This window comes from Diadema setosum, chromosome 7, assembly GCF_964275005.1.
Source record: "Diadema setosum chromosome 7, eeDiaSeto1, whole genome shotgun sequence".
Lineage (NCBI taxonomy): Eukaryota > Metazoa > Echinodermata > Echinoidea > Diadematoida > Diadematidae > Diadema > Diadema setosum.
Genome location: NC_092691.1, coordinates 32,521,151 through 32,548,884, shown reverse-complemented (window position 1 = coordinate 32,548,884; position 27,734 = coordinate 32,521,151). Strand labels below are relative to the sequence as shown.

Below are 27,734 nucleotides of genomic sequence, written 5' to 3'. Positions count from 1 at the left end.
CTGCAGGCAAGGGGAGAGAGAGGGAGCCAGCTAAGGAAAGAGGGAAAGACTTTTGATCTGGTGTTTGTTTTGATATAACCCCATAAGACAGGATTCGGGTTACTAAGGTCAAGTCCATGGGAGGTTGGCTGGAGAGAGAGAGGGAGAGTCTACCGTAATTTCGCCACCTGTATGTGTGGGGCTCTGAGTCAACAGCTGTTTTCGTTGCCCGCTTGACAGAGCAGAGGACCCTTCACTCACCCACCGCACACCGTCTGCTCTTGGTCCTGCCGCGTTTAACAACGTGCAGGCATGTGTGTGACTAAGTCTGTATCCGGTATTGACTTATGAACCATGCGTCTTTGTATTGTTTACTTGATTCTTTGCACGGAGGCCTATACGACAGTCGTGTTAGACTAGGGAACTGTTGATGAGTGTGGTTGCTACCTTAGAAGCTGGAGATCGACCACAAATTCGACGACAAGACGTGATGACGATGATGACAACGATGAATGCCTGCTCAGCATTGCATTTGTGAGGATGTGATCTATCGGGTTCATTTCAGAAAATCTTTGTTTGTGTGTCAGTATGCACGTGTCCTGAAAAAAAGTTAATGAGAAAGTGTTTTGCAAATGTACTCTGAAAACGTGTCCGGAATTGATTAAACTTGCATCACGACGACATATAACCATGATAACGTCGACAGCGTAACACTTTCCTTTGCGGATTTGTGGATACTGTGCGAAAACATTGTGATACATTCAATTTTCATTCAGTCTGGCATGCTTGTGGAATACCGTCGTAGAGTTATATGGTGAATACACAGGGGGAATAACTGCTGAATTTTGATTACTTTTGATGCAAAGCAACCAAAGTGTCTGGAAATAGGCCTATATTGTGCTGCACTGGCTGATGATGGCGGAAACGCAAAGAGTGCTCTGTCAGTAAAGAATAGAAAGTGGGCGTGAAATTATCGTCCTCCTCTTTATACTCTCTTTGCTGTCTTTAATAATAGGCGTCGCATTGTTTGACGGAAACTTTTGCAGCGGAGACACCGTGATCACTTGCATGACATAATGAAGCTCTGCATTATTTACCGCTGGTTATTCGTGGTGCTGTGTGTTATCGCGGCTGGGCCCGGGTCACTGGCGAGGAGGAAGCAGAAGACAAGGGTAAGAGGATGTCCGACCGACCTGCTGAGAGGTAGCTTATCGGGTGAATGATACTGAGGTGATAGATACAGTGGACAAAGTTAACTATATAGGCCTAGAATTCATCCTAGAATTCATCCTTCTACTGTATAATATACTTACTCATCTGTCGTGTATATTGAAGTACACGTTACCAGGGGCTGATCCAAGAATTCCGTAAAGGGTGGGGGGGGGGGGAACGCACGCGCCCCTCCATGTTTTCTTCTCATTTCTTTTGTTTTAACAAAAATATTGGGGGATCCGCCACTATACTCTTCCCCTCGCGCCTCACCCGAGTTTTCCCATGACATGTAGGATTGATTGTTACAATACAAGTACATGTATCTGTGCAATAAAAATACCGACCAAGAATGTGGAGTACTATGACGAATGTTATTGAACCTGGAAGGTAGATTTTCCCTCCAACCCAACCATCACAGTGTCGTATAAACATCGCTTATTTCTTTTTCTTTTTTTAATGATTTTATCGTAACCCAATCTGGATTGAAAATGAACGTAGAGATCGAGCAGACGTCCCCTTTAAAGGGAACATCCCCTTTTAAGGTTAAAGAGACCGATAACATTAAAACCAAAAGAAAAAGAACACTTTGTTTGGTTTCCTGAATATCAAGGATACGGAGGAGACACAATGCAATATTGACACCAAAAATGTTTCCTATGCGAGCGTTCTGTTGTCCTTGAAAACGGAATACACATACTTATGCCAACTTTAGTATGTGGAATATCAATTACATCAAACTAATGGCCCGCCTGGAGATTATCATTGATAAAATTATACGGTGAGGTTTCATACAGGCATATATATAAAAGCTGATGTGGTCCATCCCACAATCACCTGCTTCATTATTCATGTCGTTTAGCGGACAGCAAACTAATACTACTCAAATGTTTTTGTCGGAGTCTGCTTGTAGAGGACCTTTAAATGGCAAGAAGAACTGAGCAGGCAACCATTCTTTTCGAGGTTGTGAACTGCAATCTTCCTGTAACAATACTTCCGCTATTCTTCTAGATCACGGCGTAGCCTATGATTCTTAAAGGGGAAGTTTCCATACCTATTACAGTATGTAGATTCGAACTATTCAGAAGTAGCAGTGAAAAACTACATACATGCAAGGTATGTCCTCATGACTGATCACTATGCAACTCGGCTAAAATATAAGCAGATACTTTATACTAAATTTACACAGTTGTTCTCAACTAATAAAAGAGTTCCTGTGCTCTTGATTCGGTTGAGCGCTAGATCATAAACTGAGAATGAGCAACTGCGCCTTGGAATAAAAGGGAAATTTCCCCAAATGGTATATGTTGAGTCAGCAATTGCCGAAATACATATTTGTTTTTAAGTGAAACACTCAGTGAATATTTGAGGGATACCGAAAAATCTTTAACGAGATATGTATAATTGATGATAATAATGATGATAATAAGGTCTTGTCTTCCCAGAGTACCCCCTTCAGTGCAAGCACCTTTCTCCTCTTCTGGAGTGCCCTACAAGATAAAGCATTGCCAGGTTTACCTATTACACCTGGGTCTAGTGGGTAAGATATCTTGTCTAAGGACGTAGGCACTTGACGGGATTCGGACTCGGGACCTCCGAATGAATGTCAAGGGTCTTATCCACTTTACCACAGTGCTCACACGGTTTTGTTATTCTTCAATTCAAGAACCAGAATAACTGGATTCTAAATCAGTGGTGCAACTTTCTCCGTCTTTCAGGATGCCTGACAACATAATCTCTTGATTGTTTTCGCCTTTATCCTGACTGGAGTATCAAATAACAAAAACAACGCACTCACCTGTTAGCTGATCTAAGTGTTTATTAAATGAATGAATGATTTGATTTTAAACCGGTAAATCATTTTCAATTCAATTCAATTCAATTCAATTCATTTATTTTCAATTCAATTCATTTATTATTAGTGGGGGCGCTGTGGCATAGTGGATAAGACTCCCGACTCCCGATCGGAGGACCCGAGTTCGAATCCCGCCCAGTGCTTACGTCCTTGGACATGATGATTTAACCCACTGTGTCCCTCTCGACCCAGGTGTATAAATGGGTACCTGGCAACGCTAGGGTAATAATAATAGCAGGGCCCTCTGGTAGAGCAGTGGCAACACTGAAGAGGCTACCCTGGGTAAATAAGACCTTATTATTACATTATTTTCATACTTCTCATTTATAAATATATCACAACAGAAATAACAATACCAGTTCTTTTACCTTGTCAACAATGTGCAAAAAACAAGCGATATACATGGTAATAACACAGAAATTGTAATTTAACTCAGATCGCCTTTATTTGAAATCAGTAAAATACTTTCTATCATGTCGATTTGTTCAATTTCGTTCACATTTGCATTATAATGTTTGAAGACTGTTTCGATGCAGTCTCGCCATCAAGAGTGGTCATCCATGATAAGAAGCGAATCATTCAAACTGAGAAACTTTTTGTTATTACTTGCTATGCCTTTGGGGGTGGGGGGAGGGGACTCTCACACCCACACGTCAACCTCGTCCCCAGACAGAGGAGCTGTCGTCAGTCCGTCACCTTCGGGTCACACTGTAAAGTGCAAATAGTGGCAAGTAGATCAGCGTGACAGTTTAGGCTGACTGGTGCGTGAGAGGACAATCCGAGGTTGCCCCACGCATCGCATGCGAACTCGACAAACTGCTGTGCTGGCGAAATGAGTACGCCTAGTCACCACCACTTCTGGAGTCCAGAGCATAGTGTTTACCTGCACCGTTTTTTCTCCTGCCCCTTCTTTATCATCTTTCGTTTTCGAGATGTTGACAGAAGGCATTAGCGGAAATCACTATTTCCGCTCTTTCTAATCTTCCTGATGCATCATTAGGTAGTGTATATAATATGCACGTACATAATTTTTTTTTTTTATCGATTAGGACAGTAGCATTTCTCCGTGGTTTGTATTTCATCCTTTCTCTCTCTCTCGCCTCCACTTCTTTTTGTATGGTATGATGTCTTCTATGTTCGTCGAACGTCTAGGTCAGGGGCCGCGGAACGTTTTTCAGTGTTGGGGGCTGCGGGACCGGGGGGGGGGGGGAGGGGGTGGCAAGGTGAAACCCCCCGCTTAGACGGGAAGAATCTAAGGGCGGAATCTTTGGGAATTGAAATTCATGAGTGTTGTGATTTTTTTCGATTTTTTTTTCGATTTTTTTTTTTGACGAACCAAAAGTGTGTGTGTGTGTGTGTGTGTGGGGGGGGGGGGGGGGGCTGCAGCCTCCCGCCCCCCCCCCCCCCCCGCTTCCGCGGCCCCTGTAGGTAGTCCTCGGGTAAACTTTCATGATTACTGTGTGATTTCTAGTATACCATGGAGCTACCCATACTAAGAGGGTGGAACCCATTTCCCTGATTTATCAACTACAAAGGATATGTTGAACATGGTCCGAGCTGTATGCAGGTAAAAAGCAGGGTGGTGGAACCTGGTGTGAGAAAACTACGTTTTCATTTCGTCTCATTCTAGTCCTTCAATTCAGATGATTGATCGCCCAAGCACGTTGATTGCCAGAAATCTATTGCGCACCTAATTCAGGGGAAAAATGACGGTGGATAAAAGACGTTCGTATGTCATGATCGCAATCGCGGAAATAGAATCCATAGTGCCGTTCGTCCTTCCTAGGGATGAACTTTCACAGCAATATGTGATATATGAAAATCTTACCACAGCAGAAGCCAATCCCGTCTGATCCCATTAAATCCTGCTAAGGGGAAATAATATGACCCGTACCAAATGTACGTGAGGGGTTACCAAGAACACTTTTGATCGTTGGGGATATATACAGAATGGGAAATATGGAGTGTCCAAGCACATGGAGCTACAGCTCAATGATCCAAGTTTTATCCGTAGAATTGCATGTAGATTATGTATGAAATGAAGCAGAGTCAGATACGTTTCGAGTATGATACATTGTAGTTCGAAAGGAAATGACGTAAACTTCATACAGTGAACATCCCGCCTCAGAACCCACAGTCGCCTTTTGACGGCTATACCAGGGATTCGAACTCCACGAGTCAGCAGAAAACGGGAGACCCTTCGAACAGGAACAGAAAAAAAAAAAAAAATCTTGTATGACTCACATTATAGGTTCACCGGAACAAGGAAAAGCAACTAAACAAAAACAAAAAGAGAGAGAGAGAGGGAGAGAGGGAGAGAGAGAGAGAGAGAGAGAAACCCAGCATCGCATAATCATTGAAAGAGTCGTGCATATATTCAGATGTGATTAGAAACTCGTGTTTTCCTTCTACCACCTGTCCTGTGGAATGTCAGAAACATCAAGAAATTCTGGGGATACAACATATTGTACCAGAGATTGTTCGTAGCAACCATGACTGTCAAATATCAGTTCAGAAAGTTTGAAATCCCGTATATGTTTTCTCGAAAAAAGTGATATTAACTATAAACATAATATAGAAGACAGAAAAAGTAGTGATGTCACCATCGCCCATTCGCTTGCTATGTACATTGTTCATAGTCATTATTTTTTTTCTGGGGTTTTGTTTTGACGAAAATTTACGGATAAGTAGAAAATTTGCGTTCGTTTTTTTTTTAAGACTTGTACTGATTTACAAGAGCTGCTCTTTAAAGGCAAGGGGATATAGCCTAATAGGGCTTAATCATATATGGACAAAATGCATTTATGATATTCAAGGTCGAGCCGATGGGAGTAGCATAGGGTGATGTCGTCATGATTTCATATAGGCCTACTATGCACTTGGCGATATGCCCGGTTTCAGTATTTCAAAAACACCTGTAAAAAGTTGATATTTTGTAATTTTCATGGGTTTGTGTCGCACGTAAATGCGATTTTCGGCTAATGACTATACTCCTCCCATTCAATATTCAATCCTAACATGGATTGGAATTTCCCTTTAAACCCCTCGATTGAAGTAAACTTTCGCAAATGAGTAACTGCGGTTGTACCCATATTCTTGCCATATGTTGTTCCGATAACCCGTGACCCTATTACACACGCTATACCCTGCTGACATCCTTTACCGACTTACTGTATACATCAAGGTTTAAAATTTGCCTTTTCTCAATGTTGTTGTTGTTGTTGTTTTTTGTTTTGTTTCAGTGATATGAAATTATATATCATAATTATATGGCATCTGTGGGTGCACGGGGATGTCTCCTTTGTCAGCTCATCCTTTTGAAAATTGAATTAATCCTTTATCTTATTACTGCCATATTCTTTTCTGTAAGCTATCCGCACTTAGTTTTAGCATAATTAGGATCTTGATCAACCGTCACATTGTGAATTCCCTTTTTCCCCTCGCCAGGGAGAGTAATATACAGTATATATATAATATATATATATATATATATATATATATACATATACATACATATTACTATATATATATACATACACATATAATATACACACACATATATATATATATATATATATATATATATACATACATATATATATATATATATATATATATATATACATACACATATATATATATATATATATATATATATATATATATATATATATATACATATATATATATATATATATACATACACACATATATATATATATATATATATATATATATATATATATATATATATATATATATATAAGTACATTTTAATATATATTTAGAGAGAGAGAGATAGAGAAAGAGATAATAGAAGAAATGAAAATTCACATTACTCGTGCATAGGAGAGACAAGACGGTAGAAGAGAATCTTAATTTGTGTCGCACGGGTTGAAATTCATTTCACACCAAGCCTACAGAGAACTTTGCACGTGACTGTGTTGACGTGACGTAACGTAGGGTGGATATACAAATTGTATGATTATTTTGATGCTGTGCATAATGTGCTAATAGAAGTATCATTCCCGTTATTTTTTATCTCCTTTTCAAAGACTAGATCAAGCGCAGCCCGAAGTGAGGATCCATCATGTAAGTGAAGTTTTATTTAAAAATGATCGCATTTTGTATTGATTGTGAAAGATGATAATTATCAACTATGAAGCATTTTGCTCCAGATGTTTTTTGTTGTTAATGAAAATTTAAAAAAAAAAAGGAAAATACAGTAGTTGTGGAAGTAAATCGATATAACGCGGGATAATAAGAGCATAGTGACTAAAGGACACAGAAATAAAAACAGTTACTAACGATGATGACGTTCAGTCGATTACGTCACAGCTTATATTTCAGATGTAAGTACTAGATGTGAGCTGATCTCTATATGACGGCATACATTTATGATGATTTTGCTCTGTGATCTCTTACAACTAATTCAAGCCTCCTGCCAGGTTACGTGCGGTGCGAACCAGCATCTTGATACGGCCACCTGCCGATGTGAATGTGACAAGGGGTATAGAACTTCAACCACGTATGCAGACAGGTGTGACGGTAAGTGCTTCACAAGATTGTTAAAAAATTGAAAAAAAAAAAGGTTATTGTAGATTTGAATGCCAGTTCATAATGGTGTGTTATATAAACAACATTTTGGTAATGAAATGTGTACCTGATCGATATCACCAAAAACTTCAAGTACATTATCACTGACAAGTTACATCTTGTTAAAGTTGGCTTGAACAATTAAAATATCAAGATCACTGGTAAAAATTTCAACAACAGCGGACATAAATTAGGAAAGTAATGGATTTTGATGAGGTTACATAGCTTTTTAACGAACAGTTTGATTATATTATATGTTAGAAAGAACCACATTATGCAAATTGGAGGTGATGATGTTATCACCTCACAAGTCGTTAACTGAATTGAAACAACAACAATAACAACAACACAAATCTTCACTGATTGTTTTTCTTTGTCATTAAAACTAAGTGCATCCTTAAAACATGTGCCCCTTGCACCAGTTAAGCCAGCAATAATGACTTAAATGGGAAAATGAGTTATAGGCTGTAGTTGCTGAAGTATGGACCAAAGGTATTCTTTAATGTTTTGTTATGTTTTTGTTTTGTTTGTTTGTTTTTTGCCTGTGCATTTAGCGAATTCTCTCTTAATTTGCGTATCTTTTTGCGACCAATGCTAAACGGGAAAACCTTTAAGATCACAACTTTTTTGATTTCATGTCCGATTTCCGGATTAAACGTCTTCCATCCTGTTTGTATGGTAGATTAGGAATATTTTGTTTTCGTGCTTCACTAGTAATTATGCTCGTGACGTTGTTAGCTGTCATTTGGAGTGTATTTTATGAGCTTTGAAGAAGATGGCTTCGACATTCCCTTTTCATCTCCCTTAATTATGGAAACCTTATGTAAATGGGGTGAAGTTCTCTTACCCCCAGAGGAAATCTTCATTCATTAACCATAGAGAGTTTATCCAACAGGAAATGTATACAACAGATACAATTAGAGATATAGAATCACAGTTGGAGCTTTTTCCTGGTAGCCATTATGACGGATTCTTTTTAAAGGAATGATGCCATCCATATCGAACGTTATCATGGTCACTTAAAGTTGTTGAGCGCATCTTAGAAAAAGCAGTGAGATTCATTATTCTAACGGATAATTCAAGTTTCACTTTTTCCAGTATGAATGAGTACCTTTCATTTTAGTATCGTATGTGTCAGCGTGAATTCGAGATTTTGCCATTTTTTCATGACGTCACGTACAAGTATTATTCTAACGAAAAAATTGGTGGCATAAATATGATAAACTTTACTGTTCTATTATGCTCCTCCTCCCGTCTTTACAATTTGTTTGTCTATAAAATTGAATAAGTCCAACAATTATCATGCGTGGGCTGTGGTCTATACCAGTTCAGCCGATACCAAGTAGGAAGTGTATGTCGTGATTACTCATTCTGAATGTCCCGCTGTTTCCCTATGTCTGCTTATTATCTTCCCAGCGATGGCATTCTCATGGAAATGATTAACATTGCCATGTTAACCATGCCGGTGGTGGCGTCTTTCCGAGTGCGTTATAGATTAACAATAATTTGATGTGAGTGTTTGCGTCGTATTTGGAAAGAATCCAAAATGCTTTTAGCAAAATCTGCAATTGTTTCCCTCTAAACCACAACAATAGGAAATGATTGCGATTTGTCTCCCAAATGAGTAATTGTTATTATGACCATTTTTTTTTTACATGCTTATCAGTTTTGGTATCCACTGACACTTGGCAAATGAAGCTGTTATACAGGTTGTGTAGTAGAGATACTATCTTTTTCCATGCAGGTCGTACCACTTTCTGCAAAATGTGACCCTTCAGACGACAGTACTCATTAGAAAAATATGTGTTGAAAACAACAAATAAACATAAGAAATACAGGACTCCCTTCGTATTCACCTATAGGTCCCTGAACTAATGGAAAGCTGTACCACCGCTCTCAAGATTTTAAGTTTGACAAGTTTATATCATGAGGTCTTACGTCACTTCCTTGCTGTAGACATCAATGAATGTCGTGAATATCCCACCCGCTGCAAAGGGACGTGCACCAACCAACCTGGTACGTTCGAATGTCGGTGTCGCTATGGCTTTGTCCTCCACACCAACGGATGGGACTGCTACAAGGCACCGAAAATTTTACGTAAGGTGTCGTACGTTTAGAGGTTGTTTCGTATTGACCGATTTAAGCGTTAGGGTGTGCTTAATTTTTTTCAACCTGCTGTACATACTATTATATGAAGAGATTCATTGCAAAATGAACTAAATCCTCGCTTACTGTGTTAAGTTGAGATATTAGTGTTTAAAGCTGCTAAAAACAAAGAAAATTGAAAGTAAATACAGGATATTTTTAATCATAACTTCTAGAATATTCCTTCCATGTCACAAGTGAGGTATTACTGGAAAGGTTAAATTTTGCTCTATCTGATGATGGACTTACTTTGAAATGTTTAAAAATGGCGATTTGCTCATTTTGCAATAAAACTCTTCATATCTAGCATGTAAAGATTTTTCAAAGCATCCCATGAATGGTAATAATGAGAAGAAGCTTGTCAATTCTGAAAATGCAAAGCTTTCGAAGTTTAATCGTATTTTAAAACACGATTTGAAAAGCACATGGATTTCACGGTATGTTGGTATTTGGTATGATTTTCTGCCAAAATGATAGGAAAGGAGTTTCCAGCTCTCACTCATGCGGAGAGTTATGGGTATAGTCGAGTTGCGAGATGTAGGTCTCCAAGAGAAATCTCACTAATTCATCGTTCAGACGATGTGATGGATGAAGGGTATGTATTATCTCTCTCCTGCCGTCATACTCCCACAAAAGTTTATCAGAAAGAAAGAAATCAGTCACTATATTATGTTGTGCATGATCATTACATTTAAAAATTAGATACAAGCAATACCATTTAGTTTTAATAATACTAATTTTCTTACGTCTATAGGCGTAGGTATGTTTTGTTTCCCACCAATTAATCGTCGTACGAAGAAGCTACAAGTTTAGTATTAAAGTTTAATGCCATCGGCTATTTCTGCTGGGTATATAGAATAGCGCAGAGCACATTTTAAGTCTTGTCACTCGAAAGAATGCCCGATAATGAATGCAAGGATACACATGTAATGACCAAATTACGATAAGACGTAAAAGATCGTTTCTTGGAAAAGACCCACCAGCAAAATGTTCTCAGAGTAATGAGAGTATGTTGTCGAGTCAGTAAAATTGTGTCCTTTTTATGTGCGCAGCATGCTTCGGATTGGTGTGTTATGGGGGCGCTAGACTAGATATCAACAGGTGTCGCTGCGACTGTGGGCGAGGGATGAGGTACAACTTTATCACGGAGGAATGCGAAGGTGAGAATAGTGACACGGGGTCATTGCCGATTGTAATATCCCATATTACTCTCTTAAAGCATACACGGACGTACAGAGACGCAGACGTCCCCAGATATACCCAACTCTGTCTCCCTCCGTCATTCTCTTTTAAACTCCTTCTTTTGCTATCTCTTTTATCTGTTTTTCCTTTTTGTCTTTCACATACAAACATGCATTATTACATCTCTACATCATTAATTTTTTAAAACCGTGCTTTTGCGAAAAAACACTTACACAACGAAATAACTTTAAAACCTCACACGTATCGAGATATTGTATTTTCAGAGTGAAGGATTACAGTGGAAGGAAGCGAAGAAACATGCGAAGGTGTAAAATTAGAATAAAGTGGCTGTGATTCGATTTTGTTTTCTACAGTTGTATAGTATGATTGTTTGTTTGTTTTATGTATGTGTGTGTACCTTACATTCTGACAATGGGGTCTTCATGGAGTGACGTCTCTCAATATTGCATTCACATCTCTCTTCGTTCAGAAAGTAGAAAAAGAAAATTGCTGAAAGTTCCTTATTTCATCCAATAGTATCATCACTCTCATCATTAAGTCTCCACTTTGGAAGTTCTGCCTATGCTTCCCGCTTAAACATTACTTTCTGATTCTCTTGTAGATATTGACGAGTGCGAGGAGATGTCTCACAATTGCGAACATGGCTGCATCAACACCAACCGGGGATACATCTGCTATTGCGATGTCGGGTTTTCCATCAACGCTGATAACAGGACATGTCGCCCTCTTCCGGCCAAATCCAATTCACTCCGTAAGCCCACGTGACTACGGTCATTGTCCTTCGACCTGTGGCGTTTTCCGAGGGATCCCAAGGCATGGAATGCCTGAATAATTTAAAACTATTGAAGAAGTTGGCAGTAAACAACATTACCAAATGTACCTACGAGTATGTGCCACATATAGACCTGCAAATTCGAAGTACAGAAGAATAAGATATGATTGTTATCTGCATGGCATTACAGCCTTACATTTTTGACTGCCATGTAATTTCGACATCACCCTTTTGCGAAAGTGAAAGGCTTAACCACGACGTGGTTGAGTCGACCATTAGGCATAAATTCCCCATCGGCTCTAACAGTTACGGATGTTGCAGTTGGATTTAACGTGCAAGCTGTCGTCAAGATTATTCTTTCGTATGGTGCTTCCATTGAAAAGAAGCAGAAGAAATGTACTGAGGAGAGTAGAGTAGGGTTTTTTTAAAGTTTGTATTTGCTTGATAAGTTTGGTTTCACAAAAAAAAAAAGACACAGAGCGGCCTACGGAAAGACCGATACAAAGAAGTATACATAATGATCGTGATGATATTAACAAATTAAAGAGCTTCGGCCGTGTAATAGCTATTGACTGCTTGCACTGTTTGTTTCGTTGTTAGCTTGCGGAGGAATCCGATGCAATCCTGGCACGGCGCTGGATGCCTACCACTGCGAGTGTGTCTGCGAGGAAGGATATTTTTACAAACATAGAACCGGCCAGTGCACAGGTAGACATGAAAATGTAGGCCTACTTACAGCAATTTAATGGTGCTCCACGCTGTCCCTCGCCCACTGATTAGTTTAACGATTTTATTCAGTCTGTATTATTCTACCTAGTAATCTAATTATTCTTGATCCATCTAACAAAATATGAAGTAGGCCTATATCATTCTGTGGGAACCCACAAGCATTGAATTTGATAGGTTTTTCACTCTCATCATTGCAGCCCTCTTTTACATGATCATTTCTCGTCCTGTTTCTTGCAAGTAGCTTTCATCATTCTATGGATTGAACGTGTTGATCATCAAGTACATGAACGACTGAAGCAATATAATTCTCCTTTCAGACATATCTGCCCTATTGTGCGAAATACTTTTCATTTTAGAAATAACCATTCTCAAGAAATGAAACTTGAATTTGAAATGGTAAAAAAAACAATCATCCAAACAATCAAAATTGTGTTACCGATGTTTGGTTGATATCAACGGCCAAGATATGAGAGTTGATAATAACATAAAAAAGCCTACAAGCCGGCATTTGACATTCGCTGCCATTTTATTGCCATTTTTGTAGAGTTGTTGGAAGTATCTTTCCCTTCTAATAATTTTGTAATTACTTACCTCTTGACTCGCAAATGATCCTACAAATTCTCCCATATGAACGGGACTACCACCCAGACGTAAACGAGTGTCGGGAATTTGAAGATTGGTGCGACGGGACTTGTCGAAACGAGCCCATTGGCTCCTACACCTGCACCTGTCCCGCGGGAAAAGAGCTCGACAAAGACGGCTGGACCTGCAACACGATTCAGCCTCCCCCGAGTGGTAAGTAGCGCACAACTATCGATGTGCCACTGGCGGCCTCTCCATCTACAGATGTTCAAGGAACATGCACTTTAAAGATAATAAAAAGTTTTGGTACCTCAAAAGTTTCCCTGAATTTCCGTGTTTCAGGTGAAAGTACCTTTCAAATAACTAACACTGTGAGACTTACTCGCCCCAAAGTGCTCTCATTTCTTAGTAATAGATGAGTCAGGTTATTCAATTTTGTGGTAGATGATGGAACTAGAAAGCAATGGTAATATTCTCTTTATTTGGCATAGAGTTTGTAGCTTTGAAATCGTGCTTGATTTCGAGAATTGAAACTTTCGCGAAATGTTTCGATGAAATAGAACATACGTTGCTTTTGGGTAATATCCATTTGGTTATTATGTAGAAAAAAAGAAATACTCTCATTCGCGAAATTATGAGGAGGTTTCCATCACTGAAATTGCAGCGATGGGTAAACAACTGAATAGCTCGAGATCTTCCGACCTATATGTGACATTTAGTAGGATACCGAAGAATGAATATTATACCATCTCAATTAGTCATCGGGTCATTTATTCTGACAATCGGTTGACAGGGGCGAATTGGGATAATTGCTCACCGGACCATTTCATGTGCGAGAATCGCATGAGATGCATCCGAGACGAGCTGGTGTGCGATGGCTACGGGGACTGTCCCGACAGGTCGGACGAGGCCAATTGTGAGTATCATCTAAATATCAGTGATGCAGGCATACCGCTCTCTACTGATTTTTTTTATTTAATTTGATTCGACTTGAATGTATATTTGTTTCCGTGTAATGTCACTTTCCATAAATTTCATTTCTTGATATCATTAAATGATATGTGGAGGCGCTGTGGCATAGTGGATAAGACCCCCCGTCTCCTGACTCTCAGTCGGAAGACCCAAGTGCGATTCCCGCCCAGTGCTTACGTCCTTGGACAAGAAGTTTTTACCCACTATGTCCCTCTCGATCCAGGTGTATAAACGGGTACCTGGCAACGCTATAGGAAAGTAATAATGGCAGGGTCCTCTGGTAGAGCAGTAGCAGAACTAAAGAGGCTACCCTGGATAAAGAAGACATTTTTATTGTTATCATTGTTATTATTATTATTATTATTATTATTATTATTATTATTATTATTATTATTATTATTATTATTATTATTATTATTGTTATTATTATTATTATTATTATTATTATTATTATTATTATTATTATTATTATTATTATTATTATTATGTCAAGTCCATGTTCACTTTGATATCGTGATAAAATCAAAGACGCTCGATGATATATGATAACAGCTGTATGTGTCTGTTTTAATCTTTTTTGTTTGTTGGGTGGTTCAGGCAAAGAGAGTTGTAATTCTCAGGATTTCTCCTGTGCCAATGGGGAGACGTGTCTCCACCGTGACAGCGTGTGTGACTCCAATAACGACTGTGAGGATTGGTCCGACGAACTGGATTGTGGTAAGCTACAGTCGTACAGATACTAAGATATACAACAGGAGGGCATTTCATGAAGCATTTTGTCCGACAAAGTTGTCGGACAAATTTGCTCTCTGCCAAGCAGATGCAAGGATTTCAGAAGCTTGTATAAAAGTTTGTCGGAAAAATATCCGACCAAACTGCTTCATGAAATGCCTCCTGATCTTCCTGCCTCCATGAGATTCCGTAAAAATCAGTCTTTTCATTCAATCAATCATTCTTTCTGTCCAGACAAAAGAGCTAGGAAGACTCCGTGATTTAGAAATTATTGTTTCCTGCTGAGCTTGGTATCGCAATAGGAATCTCCGTGATTTTACTAATACAAGCAGTCAGTCCTGCTATACTCATTCATGGATTCATCATTCTCTCATTTAATTTTCATTTCCAAACCAATATACATGAATATTGCAAACAACAAATAATAGTATATTCCAGGTATCATAACATGATTCCAAAAAAAACCGTCTAACTTTTCCTCCTTCGGTAACCGCTATAGACAGGTTTGACTGTATTACAATAGTATAGGTCTGTTCTTATCTTATTTTTTCTTGACTCTGTATGCTTTACCTACAGTATTGTTCAATTAATTCAACAAAATATTTTAGTTGTTTATTCATTTTATTTGCGTGCTTGTTTGATTTCTCCTCAGGCTGCCGAGACGAGAGGGATGAATGTGGGGCGTGGGAGCTACGGGGAGAGTGCGAGAGTAACCCGGGCTGGATGAACTGGCACTGCCGGCTCAGCTGCGGCCAGTGCGTGGAAGGGGACGGTACCGGTAAGCAACTTCGGCTATGACCGCATTATGAAAAGAAAAAGAAAATGACGATATTAATAAATGACCAATCATTAGGAGGTACAAGCATAATATTTCACGTCAATCTATCTATCTGTCTAGCTGCATATCTATCCAATGTACACACATATTATGATTATATAAATAGATATATAATTACATATGTATGTAACTTACATATTCATGAATAGAATGGAAGTGATGCATAGAAATAGAAAAAGAAAAGCACTGACAGAGTTAGGTCAAATTTGATCATCATATTTCTTTGTTTTTTTTTGTGTTTTTTTTTGCATCATTTCATTCTTTATTTCGTTACAGTTATACCATCACATATATTTCTCTAATTTATAGCCAATGGAACCCTTTCGGAAACGACTGAACCATCCGCGTACTTTATTCGTCACTCTATGCAATATGGTAAGCCACTTGGTGTTTCTACTGCGATCATTATTTATTATGGGTGAGATTTGAGAAGAAGACGGCGTGTAAAGGCACGTGTATCTACCTAAGTATTATATACGCTTGTGATTCGGCTGCGTGTGCCATCGTAACTGCATTTTTCAGTACGAATGCAATCTCAATCATCATTATCAGATTAATTATTCTCAAGAGCCGTAGTCCCCGGATAACGTGCGTTCATGTATCATTACAAGAACGAAAACGATATCACGAAAATTACTCTTTCCACGTAATTGTGTATGTGTTATCATTTCCTTTTATTTTCTCTTCTTGCGGGTAATTACCTTTTTTTTTTTTCTTACAGTTTGTACATATACAGTTGTAATCTATGTTTTTGTCTAGTTTGGAGAAAATCCAATATTATGGTGAGAATAGAAATATTACGAAATATCAAACCGTCTGATACCTACAGAAGAATTTTTTCGTTTTGTGAAAAATAGAGCGCTTTCAAAATGAAATTCTTAGATGCGTCACTGTCTATAGTAGTGTTGATGACAACAGCAATAATGATAATGAAGACAATGATGATAGACATAATAAGACATGTTTTTATCATAATCATTGTTTGTAGTAGTAGTATAGTAGTAGTGTCAGGTGCCGTAGCAGTAGAAGTTATTACATGTATAATGATAGCCAATATACAATAAGTAGTATTAGTGATAGTGGTCCGTGTAATAGTTGAAAGTCTTGTAATATGGTTATTTTCATTTGTGTTAGTGCTGATGTTGTATTATTAGTGTTATTGTTGTTATCATCGTTGCTTGAGTTTTCGAAGAGCTAAATTTGAACGTGAACATACATGAATAAAAAAAAAGATTAACAAGAAAAATAGAATAGGCCCGACAAATCCATGAGATCTTTAAAACACATAGTAAGCGCATTGCACACCGTATATAGGCCTATACATGCGTAACAAGACATTTGACGTTGATACTCTGTTTTAATCCCTTCGTCGATCACCCGTATTTTGTTAAAGAAAAAAGAACCCTCCATATCACAATTATTAATGAATAGATTAAATCAACCTGCAATTTTTTTATCTTTCCCAATCCACAGCAACGTATCTCCAGTACACTCGTCGTAACCGAGGCGAACGCCCAGGCGCGTCGCTCAACACATGGCAGTGCAAAGACGTCACTGAGGTTCCACGGCACGTTCGAGTCAATCTCGGCTTGAGGTATGCTTTTTTTTTTCTGTATCACAGAATTTCAAAACCAAACTTGATGTTATGAACAGGTGAAGTCAACTTTCACTCATGAATTGATAAATGTATGTAAAATCAGCGTCCTGTCTTTTTGAATTATTATTGTTGTCTATACATATATATTGCCTTTATATTGTTATCATGGCTGTTTGCTGGTTTGTAATGTCCTCTGATTTTTTCTTCTTCCTCATCTATTTCGGATTACGCTGTGTTTTATGTGTCCGATTTTCCTCTGTTTGTATGGTTTTTCCTTATGACCTAATGCACTTTTAAAATCTTTATATGCCTCTAAATCCATGTAATACTCGTAATCAACGTATCGTCTTTTCTGCAGCCCCTACTACCAGAAGTACACCAACGCCTACTCGATCCCAATTGTTGCTTCCAGTCGCGTGTCTGATGAGGCTGTAATGCGCGCGTGCTACGTGGTGCGCGTCATGCTGGCAGACCGGAGGGAACTCCGTCAGAAGATGTACGACAAGTTCGCGCGCGTCGCTGTTTTGGCGGAGAACGAGCTGACCCTTCACCTCCCGGAGCACTCTCACCTACCGGAACGCTACAACGACCTAGTACGGTCGCTTGGAGGTTAGTCAAGGGAATTACATTTCGCCTTTGGCCTTTTCCTTCCTCCCCCTGGTCACCCATATTGCTGGCTATGTCTGGGTGTTTGTTTTGTTGTTGTTGTTTTTTTTTAATTAGTACAATATTAATGTTGATTGATGATCATTGCCCCCCCCCCCCCCCCGACCCCGCCCCACCGATTTATTCAGGGGTAAGCTTGGTCCTGTTTCTGTTTTGGCTTTCATTAGGGAAAGTGGGCGAAACCCATCGGTAGTTCTGAGCAATGAAACTCCAGACAATGAAGTGGGATTTGTAACGCCGAAATGTCGATGCTAGACCGTAAAAAAAAAAAAAAAAAAAAAAAAAAAAAAAAATGAAAATGAAAAAAATTGCGACCCCCCCCCCCCAAAAAAAAAAAAAAAAAAAAAACCAGAAGCCATACTGCCGTACTGGGCTTATTAGCAAAATTTGCCTCAAGATGGATATTTAGAGGATGGGGAAAAAATACGAAGCCATATAATTATTGTGAGAACATGTCTCATTCGTCGAAATCTCATGGTAACGGCACCGTTCGTCAAAGCTTATCAAAAACCATGTAAAATGTGTGCATGTGCTGATTGCTTCTGTTATTTTCTAGGGATTGTAGTAGCTTGTGAAATGATCAAATATAATGTCAGGACATTGACTCTAGTTACAAAGAACACTGATTTTATAAACTCTCTGTTGAAAAGAAAACAGTTTTTCAATGCCCTTCAGACTGTCTGTCGTCAAAATTACCTATGTTTCAAAACAGTTTCAAATTGTCTATGTATTTTGTTGATTGTCAAACCGTGCTGTAAGAAAATTTCGATGTAACCATACTAGATTCACTAGTCCCAAAGAGTTTGCCCAGCAGGTGCTAGTGTTGTGGTCTATGACCTGAACATATTATGATCATAGCTTCACCAAGTCCACTGGTATACAATCCACAAAACCACTGCTGGCAGTTCCACTTTTATTTTTACCTCACCTCCGGACAGGTACTCTCTATATCCCACTGGCCTCAGCGGCTGAGGAGAATCTGTTGTGTCGGCCAGATGACCGCTGGGCCAACGAGGATACCTTTGTCCACTCTTTCGCGCTCAGTCTCCTCAGGATCGCGCTCAGCTCGGAGCGCCAGTACCAGAAGGACCTCAACGAGGCTTACTTTAACGCCCGGCGCTCTGGTCTGTGGACCAACACGCGCACGGACGATTCCATGGACGTGTACTTCGCCGACGGCGTGCAGAGCTATTTCAGCGTGCAGGCGCCAACGTTGCGCGGGGTGCACTCCGGGGTGGACACTCGAGAGAAGTTGGAACGCTACGACCCAGCTCTCTATAAACTCATACACGAGGTCTTCCCTTGTCGAAATCGATTGGTCGACCGATGCGGTTGGGATAGTAAGATCAAGTAGACATTGATGAAAATACACTGTACATGATAATTATGCTATCACAGAACAAGCCATTTTCGTATTCTATCTTTACCCTTTTCCCCTTGTAGCCAATGTTAAAGTGAAGTAGATGTGATACAAATTTTGATTGGATAAAACAGCGAATGTTACACTAGATATTGCCTATATTCCAATGTCCATCAAGTGTCATTAAATTCCACCTCCCTATCTGTCTCGACATGCAGGTACGGCAGAAAGCCCACAGATTTACGTGAACTGCGGTGAATCAATGTATTCAGGTAAGAGCGCTCATGTCAAGCGTGCTATCGTGTATAGAACATCTATCGTCCCTCTCATATTCTTCCTCCAGACCCAACCCCTCTCCTTCCTTCCTTCTTCCCCCTTCTGTCTTTCACACACTTGCTATCTATCTTCCTCCTCTAATTTCTGTCTTTTGTTTTTCCACTTCGGTTTTCCCATGCCATGAATATTCATGATTTAGGACATCAGTCTGCCGTGAATTATTAATTGAAAGACATACCTTTTGCAAACATAGTCACATAGCGACTGCCCGGGTTCATTGTTTTAATGCTTAATGCTTTCTTTTACATGAATCATTAAGGCTATTGTACGTTGCACTTATTTCGTCCTGCCATTACCACATTGTCACGGAATACCAGACGACAGCCCGAGTTCAGTGTTTTCATGTTGAATGCTTCTTTTTGTATGCATTATTAAGGTAATTGTACAGGACACTTATTTCGTCCAGTCATGAATGGGACCAAATTAGTCTATTATGAACGGCAACTGGGTTTACATTGTAAGTATGGGAAATTATTGTTAGTTGAATGCAAGGTTTATGCTTAACAACTTTGTTTTGTTTTGTTTCTTGGTGTTGTTTTGTTTTTCTTTAATAAAGGCTGACATGATTTCATTTATAAGGAAGTAATGCTCCTGAAACAATGAATGACAGTAATCTTGAAAACAAAAACAATCTTGCAATAATATTATAATCATTTTCTGAAATAGATATTTCAATCTGGTTTGTTGTTTCCGCAATGATGTGTTTTTATATGTTACATTTAGTCTGATCGATGGAAATGTCCGTAGCTATCAGCGCTTTTTAAGTGCTGCTGGCATAACAGTCATAACACTATCATGGGAAATATTGATTACCATCATTGTCATCATCATCACCATAATCATCATCTTTTTCATCATCGTCATCATTATCATCTTCATCATTATCATCATCATCATCATCATCATCATCATCATCATCATCATCATCATCATTGTAATCAGGCAATGACACATCTCCTCTCTTTCTCTTTTTCCTTGTGATTTCAGCTCCAACAACTGAATCGCCAACTTTGGTCTCCGAGTCTCCAGAGAGTGGTAAAGATCCTAATTACTGAGAGATAGAATTTGACCTCCAATCTATATCTCCCTGCTCTAACTCCAACCTCACTCTTTCAGTTTTATATCTTCTCTCTCTTCCCATCTTTGTTTTATTTCATGAATGTAGGGAATAGAAGTACTCTATACTGGTAGTATCCAACTTTCAGTGAACCACCAACCTCTCACTCTTTTATTTTTGTCTCTCTCCTCTCTCTCTCCATCTTTGCTTTGTTTCATGGGTTTGGGTACTGGAAGTACCCTATAGTCTCTAACTTACAGTGAACCATTGGGTGCACGTCACAAGTTCGACACCCACGAATCATACAGTTCACAAGTCATACAGCCCATGAGTCATACAGCCCATGAGTCATACAGCCCACGAGTCATACAGCCCAAGAGTTCGACACTCAGCAAATAAGGCCCATGTATTGAGTCTGACGCTATAGGCAAACGAGGCCCACAAGTTCGACACTACTAAAGCAAACAAGGCCCACGAGACCGGCACATTAAGCCCCGTAATGTAATGTCGAACTCGTGGGCCTTTTTGCATAGTGTCGAACTCGTGACGCGTGTATGTTTAGTGTTGAACTCGTGGGCCTTGTTTGCCTAGTGTCAGACTCATGGGCCTTATTTGCCAAGTGTCAAACTCATGGGCTGTATGACCCTAGGGCTTTATGACTCATGGACCTTTTATCAATGTCGAACTCTTGGACCGTATCACTCGTGGTTGTCGGTCGCGTTGGATGACCCCGAACCATCAACACGGTATGAATGCCACAGAGACTCACTTTGAACTTATCCTCAGATGAAAAGTCACGCTTTTTCTGCTATAGCAAACAGTATCTTGATAGTATGTAATAATAGATTTTATGACCTATTATTGGATAAGACCATGCGCTGAATATCAAGCATGAGGTGCCTGGTTTGAGTTCCATGGCAGCCTACTCGGGGAATCGGACATCAAAACGACGACGACGACGACGACGACAACAACAACAACAACAACAGCAACAACAACAACTCTGCAAGTTTTCTGATAGGGTGTCTTAGATAAGCTATTCAGGAGGGTCCTTTTTATATTATGCAGTTTGACATGATTATTGTGATGAAAGTTCGCACTCGATATCTTTTAGTGTGCCGTTTTAAACCATTTGCCATTTGCAGAATGCGTCGATAAACACAGAGATTGTGACGCATGGGCAGAGAACGGCGAATGTTCCGGAAACACGGAGTACATGACTAAGAATTGCGCCCTGAGTTGCGGAGTATGCACACCACCGGAGGAGCCCGAGCCGCAGCAGCCGGATCCCGATCCGCAGGTCGGAGAACCCGAACCCAACACACCAGCAGATCCCTACGCAGGTAAAGACAGACAGGAGGGTTTTTCTGTTTTGTCTCTGTATTCGTTTTCTCTCTCTTCCTTTCTTTTGTCTTTTCTGTCCGTTTGCCTCGTTATTCATGTCCCTCACCCTCTCATGGCCTGCCTCTCTCCTCTCTTTCGATTTCAGACTATGTCAAATTATTTTCATTTATTTCAAATCTGGAGTTAAAGGGGGCCTAAACTTTTGAACCACACAGAATGTTCGTCGGATTCGACATGACAAACATTCAGAAAGGGTAATTTTGCCTCTGACAAGGATTCTGCTGGAATCGAAAGCTCAGGCCCCTATGGATTCCATTTTATTTCACTGGCTCGCCACTATATTGGATAAGCAGTTTTCAGCAGCTTTTGATTTCCTTTGGGCTGCGTGCATTCTAAATCTATTCACGAAAGCACAGCTCAGTTTTCTATGCCAAAAGTCCGAGGGATACCCAAGGTATAATATGGTTAGGTTGTGAAGTGACATGTGACGCAAGACCTGCATTGGTCGGGCTCTCAAAATGCCCTCCCGTGAAAGGTCGTTTTTAACCGCGTTTCATAACCACAGGCGGGCGCAATGATGATATCTTGTGAATTAATTGATACTCATTACTAAATGTAGATGAGCTGATCTGAGAGGAGCTGATTGCACAATGCAATGATTACCTTTAATTACGTATGTCTCGATTTACGTGGAGATATATCTAGTCTTGAAATTGATTAAAAACCGCAATCTCGTCTCAACGTGATTACAATTAAGAAGATATTACGATAGGAAAGAAAATAGAGCAATTTATTATCACAATCAAGATCTTATCAAGTTCTTACGTATGCTATCTCCTATGCATTATAATATTATTATCTTATCTTATTTGTCATGACATACGATATTTCATACTATTATATGACATTTCTTATTATTATGAGAAATTCCAGAGATTTATGCAAGCCAGCAAGATAATGTCTGTTTGGAGCAGTTCTGTTGGATTTTAGGTGTTGGTCAGTTACATAAGTTTAATTTAGTGTAGGCGGCACGTATACTGGTAGCATAGGCCAAACGATGGAGATTTCCGGTCATGACGTGCATGATAGTTACGGACACGCCTTATCAATATTCGTAAGCTATGACAGAGTACACCGGTATAAGGAACACTTCAATGTCTTCCATCTTAGGATTCTACTGGTGTACCTTTATTCCTACCGAGAGGCCTCTATCAGTTAATGACTTTTTCCACAGGAGCGATTGATAAGGCACTAATAAAAAAAGCAACTCTTAGTATACTATACACTTTAGATTTGTGGGGGGTTTTGGCCACTAAAAAAAATAGTAATTTGATTACTATGTTGTGATTCACTATTAATGACTATTGCTCCGTGCCATCTTTCACCTCTTTTTGATCGTTCATGCCTATGTTGAATGTCCATTATAAATACTGTCTCCTTCTCTGGCAATATGGCGGCGAATTGTCTGTCACTCTGTCAAAACGCCTCAGAGCTGGTGGACATGGACAATTTGTGCCACAAACTTTTGTCCGCCGTTGGCCTACTTAGCAGATATAGGACGTATGGCATTTAGATAGAATGTTTTAATAGCTGGCCCATTTTGCAAGTTGGCAAAAAAGTGTTACAGGTCAAAGAACAAGAAGTAATGTATATTTTTCAACGTATGTATGTACTCTAACACCAGGACTATGGGAAGTTATGTGTTTTGTTTTGTTTTATTCCGTTCTGTTTTATTATGGAGCACATGCATGCTTTGCAATGATCGAGATGTGTATAACGTGAGGCGATGAGTTGTTCTTGTGAAAATTATGAAGACAGTCGAATCTCTCTAGATTGCATTTTCTGCCCCTTTTCCTGCTCAGATGATGACATTAGGAAGTGGCATTACGTTTTGCTGTGATGTAGTAATTAGAAATCATGCCATGCTGTGACCATTATACTGTGACTATAATATCGTGTTATCTCTCTCACTATATATCTCACGAATGTGGACACTTCGAGTGCTTATTATGATATAACTGCGCCCCCTATATTATTTCCTCTGAAAACAAAGTACCCCCAACGGCTGATAGAGAAAGCTTCACCCGCCCTCTATCGGCATCGTAATTCAGTCAATCATAAAGAGCTGATTGTTTGCTACCATTTTCATCGCCTTGAGTGGTAACATATTCACGCCCGTAATTACTTGCTGAGAGGTCTATCGCAGTGGGTGATGTAAGAACGAGGAAAACGTATAGAAAGGTCTGAAGAAAGGACGTAGTGATGGAGACAAATCAATGGTTACGTAACTATTTTGTGATCAAATGACCTCGTACCACACGATCGGCAATTACACTAAATTATACGTCACAAGAGCGAGCAAATTATTTCATCCTTATACCACCGACTACGCGACAGCCCTGCCAATCATGTGTCAATCAAGCGGCCTTGTCGAATGGGTCGAACGTAGGCGGGATTTGATTATTGTCCGCTTACCATGACGAGGTGGTGGAGTGAATGAAAAAAAAAAATCAGCCTGGATCCGCCTCTGTTCTTCACCCTTCAGCTCTTGCCTCGAAGAATCCAGGGAGGTGACCTCACCTCCCTGAAGAATCATATTATAGTCTACAATAATTACTTGCTGTAAATATTTCAACCATCTGCGCCCTGCGTACTCCTCTGTCCCGTTACATCACGACCTGCTGATTTTTGCACAAATCTTTCTAAATGATATAACATCCATATGCAATTCGACAGCAGCATGATTTGTTGTTGTTGTTTTTTTTTTTTCTTTAAACCTTTCCAAAGTCATAGGGCATGTCGTGATAAGGAGTTTTGATTGCGATGATTTAAATGACAACTCACTTTGTATCATAGCGAGGAAAGCATTTGTCCGGTAGATGAAATACAGTACAACCTGTGCCTTATACCGAAAAGTGTGATTAAGTTGCACTTGCGATGTGTGTTCCAAACGAGAGTGTAAGTTCATGCTGTCTCGTCCCCACACATTGATAATCATTGAAGACAAACAAATACATGTATATATGAACACAGTGAAAACAGCTAGGCTTGTAAATCGATGTTGTTTTCCTTTCAGAGTGCATTGACACGGAGACCCACTGCCAGGACTGGGCCAGACGAGGGGAATGTGAAATCAACCCAGCGTGGATGAGACCCAATTGTAGGCGGGCTTGTCACGCCTGCGACGGTGAGCTCTAAATTCATACATCGATTTCCAACGCCCAGTTGATTAATTAATTTTGTTTGCTTACTATATTATCTGATTCTAATATGTGTTCATGTCTGTCTTCTGCACAACGATCATCACTATAAAGAGAGGTATGTTTTGTGCTTAAAACAAGAAATAAACTTTATTTCAGTGTGTGTTATTCTACTGTATGGGAGCATGCTATATTCTATGTACATGTGTTTGTTTGTTTGTGTGTGTGTGTGTGTGTGTGTGTGTGTTTTAAGTATGTTTGCGTAGTTGTGCACTCTGATGCGCTCATGTTTACACGTCAATAGTTGCGTCAGTCTGGATGTCTCGAGTTGTACAGTCTTTACTTTTGTACACTCATATCATAAGAATGTGTGTTTGTGTGTAGACGTATTGGCGAATTACTCTTTGAATCTATTGTCTGTGTGAATAGATATGGTAATGTAGAAAGTTATGAGTTTCATCTGAGGTTTTCAATGAGACAAAAAGAGAAAGAAATATAGAATCGAATTTCAAGTATAAAGGAGACAAAAAAGAATCCGTACTATTATAAGGAAAATCATCTACCTTCTACGTGAGCTTCTCGAACTTTTCTCAGTAAAACTTGACAGATCTTGGTGAAGCCTTCGGCATTTTATGGCCTTATAATCTTCAGATTATATTCCGATTCAATGCACAATGTATTCCGAGCTTTCCTTCACCTTGAGGTGTATATAGATTAACCACAATAAAATGCTTCAGCGTTTTATTTCTATACTTATACTGGAGTACTATATTTCTATTTATATTTCATTTATTTCTATACCTTTATACTGCTGTTTCATTGCGTCTTTCAAATGACTTTTTCTTTATAGAGTGCATCTTACTTTCCTCTCATTTAATTCCCTCTTGTTCGATTCACATTTTTGCAGACGACCCAAACTGCTACGACAGCAGCAACAATTGTGCGGAGTGGGCCCAGGATGGCGAATGCGAGAAGAATCAAAGTTACATGGAATCCCACTGTATGCTAAGTTGTGGCGTATGTTGACCGTCCTCTGCAGTACTTGCCCCCTGTATTACTGGATCGTACAATATAACTTTTCTTTCGTCGTTTTTTCCCCCAGAGCTTCAAAATAGTAGTCACTGTTTGAGGGTATCCGTGTAGAAGCAAGAAACCGTGAGCTTTTGTTCATATATTATGGATGACAAATAAGGCCCATGAATAATGTCACCACGGATTGAACAACCCAGTTGGAAACTATAGGCGAATTTTATTACACCGTACCGAGAAGACTTCCCTTGGTATTGGTGATGAATGTTGAAAATTATGCTTGTGTTTGTGTTTGGGGTCGTCCTAAATATAGATATATATCAAAACCATCCTTGACTCGTATTGATCCTCAGTGGATGAAGAATATTGTAACATATTTTGTCTGGTAGAAACTCATCATCATCAGGACCTTGATGTAAAAAAGCATGCTAATCGAGCTATCCTGAATAAACACATTTAAATGAACTGAATAAATGAAATAAATCGCAAGTCGCATTTAGTCTAATGTCAGAAACTACCAATGAATTGAATATAAGCTATAACCTGCTACGCTGGGCTAAAATCACAGGCAATAATTGCAGTGTATTTCACATCAAGAGGGCATTAAAAGAGCCGGTTTCTTGCCACACTTCGATCTCATTTTGCATTTTCTGGTACATGACTGTGTATAGCCATCATTTCTCACATTGTTGATTTAGCCGGTAAAGTGTCCGACACTACTGTATTATATTATTTGCAAGGCTCTTGTCAGCAGTAATGTTTCTCTTACTCTCCTTCGAACTGTTTTTGATGAGATGTGTTTTTCAGAAAAAAAAAAAGGCAAACGCCCCGTTTAATCCGTAAAGGACGAGGGGCGGCTCCCAGTCACCTCACCTCAAGAATTTTTTCCTGCCGACACATAACAGAACAACGTCACATTCGTATTCCATGATATGCCATCTTTTGCACATTCTTATTTTGTTTCTTTGTTTGTTTGCTGTTTCTTTTTTTTAATAAATCAATACCATATCCATTGGTTGATGGCACTTGTACTAGTACACTATTATGTTGAAATTCGAACTGTCTTCGTTTGGTAAGAAACTAAATGGCTAAACAAAATAGACTAAAACGAGATCCAATAAGAAGAATTGGATTAAGCACAAATTGGAATTGGATTAAGCTAAAAAAATGGATTTGATTATAGAAAGTATTGTGTTCAGAATACCCAACGTGATTTTCATTTGTGAAGGATTGCCATTAATTCGGTGACAGCCCAATTTTGAGCTGCTCTCTTCTTGCATATTACGAAACAAAGACACATTTTTTTTTATATTGCAGAAAAATCACAATTCCTCAACTTTCATGCGCGCAAAGACAACCGTTCGCAAAGTCAACCGTTCGCGGGATATATCCCACCCCCCCCCACCCCCCAGGGCGCTATAAAAATGTGCTCCAAGTGGCAGGTTTTGAGTTTTATAGCGGAGAGTTTTGTGTTGTTTCGTTTGCTTATGAATTGAACTTCTCGCACGGCAAGTATCTCCCACTTCTTTCCCG

The 27,734-nt window shown here is 39.3% G+C and overlaps 1 protein-coding gene across 1 annotated transcript; it reads left to right on the top strand.

The window, feature by feature from the left end:
• The first annotated feature begins 820 nt into the window (after positions 1-820).
• On the top strand, positions 821-27,497 carry LOC140231187 (uncharacterized). The gene is made up of 20 exons (XM_072311335.1): positions 821-1,151; positions 7,099-7,135; positions 7,481-7,591; positions 9,596-9,736; positions 10,837-10,944; positions 11,589-11,738; positions 12,360-12,467; positions 13,137-13,283; positions 13,864-13,986; positions 14,640-14,759; positions 15,427-15,552; positions 15,922-15,987; positions 17,086-17,206; positions 17,568-17,818; positions 18,814-19,215; positions 19,454-19,507; positions 20,559-20,606; positions 21,774-21,971; positions 25,049-25,159; positions 26,080-27,497. The coding sequence occupies exons 1-20, from the start codon at positions 1,056-1,058 to the stop codon at positions 26,196-26,198; spliced, it is 2,637 nt and encodes an 878-aa protein (XP_072167436.1). The 5' UTR covers positions 821-1,055; the 3' UTR covers positions 26,199-27,497.
• Positions 27,498-27,734: the final 237 nt, after the last annotated feature.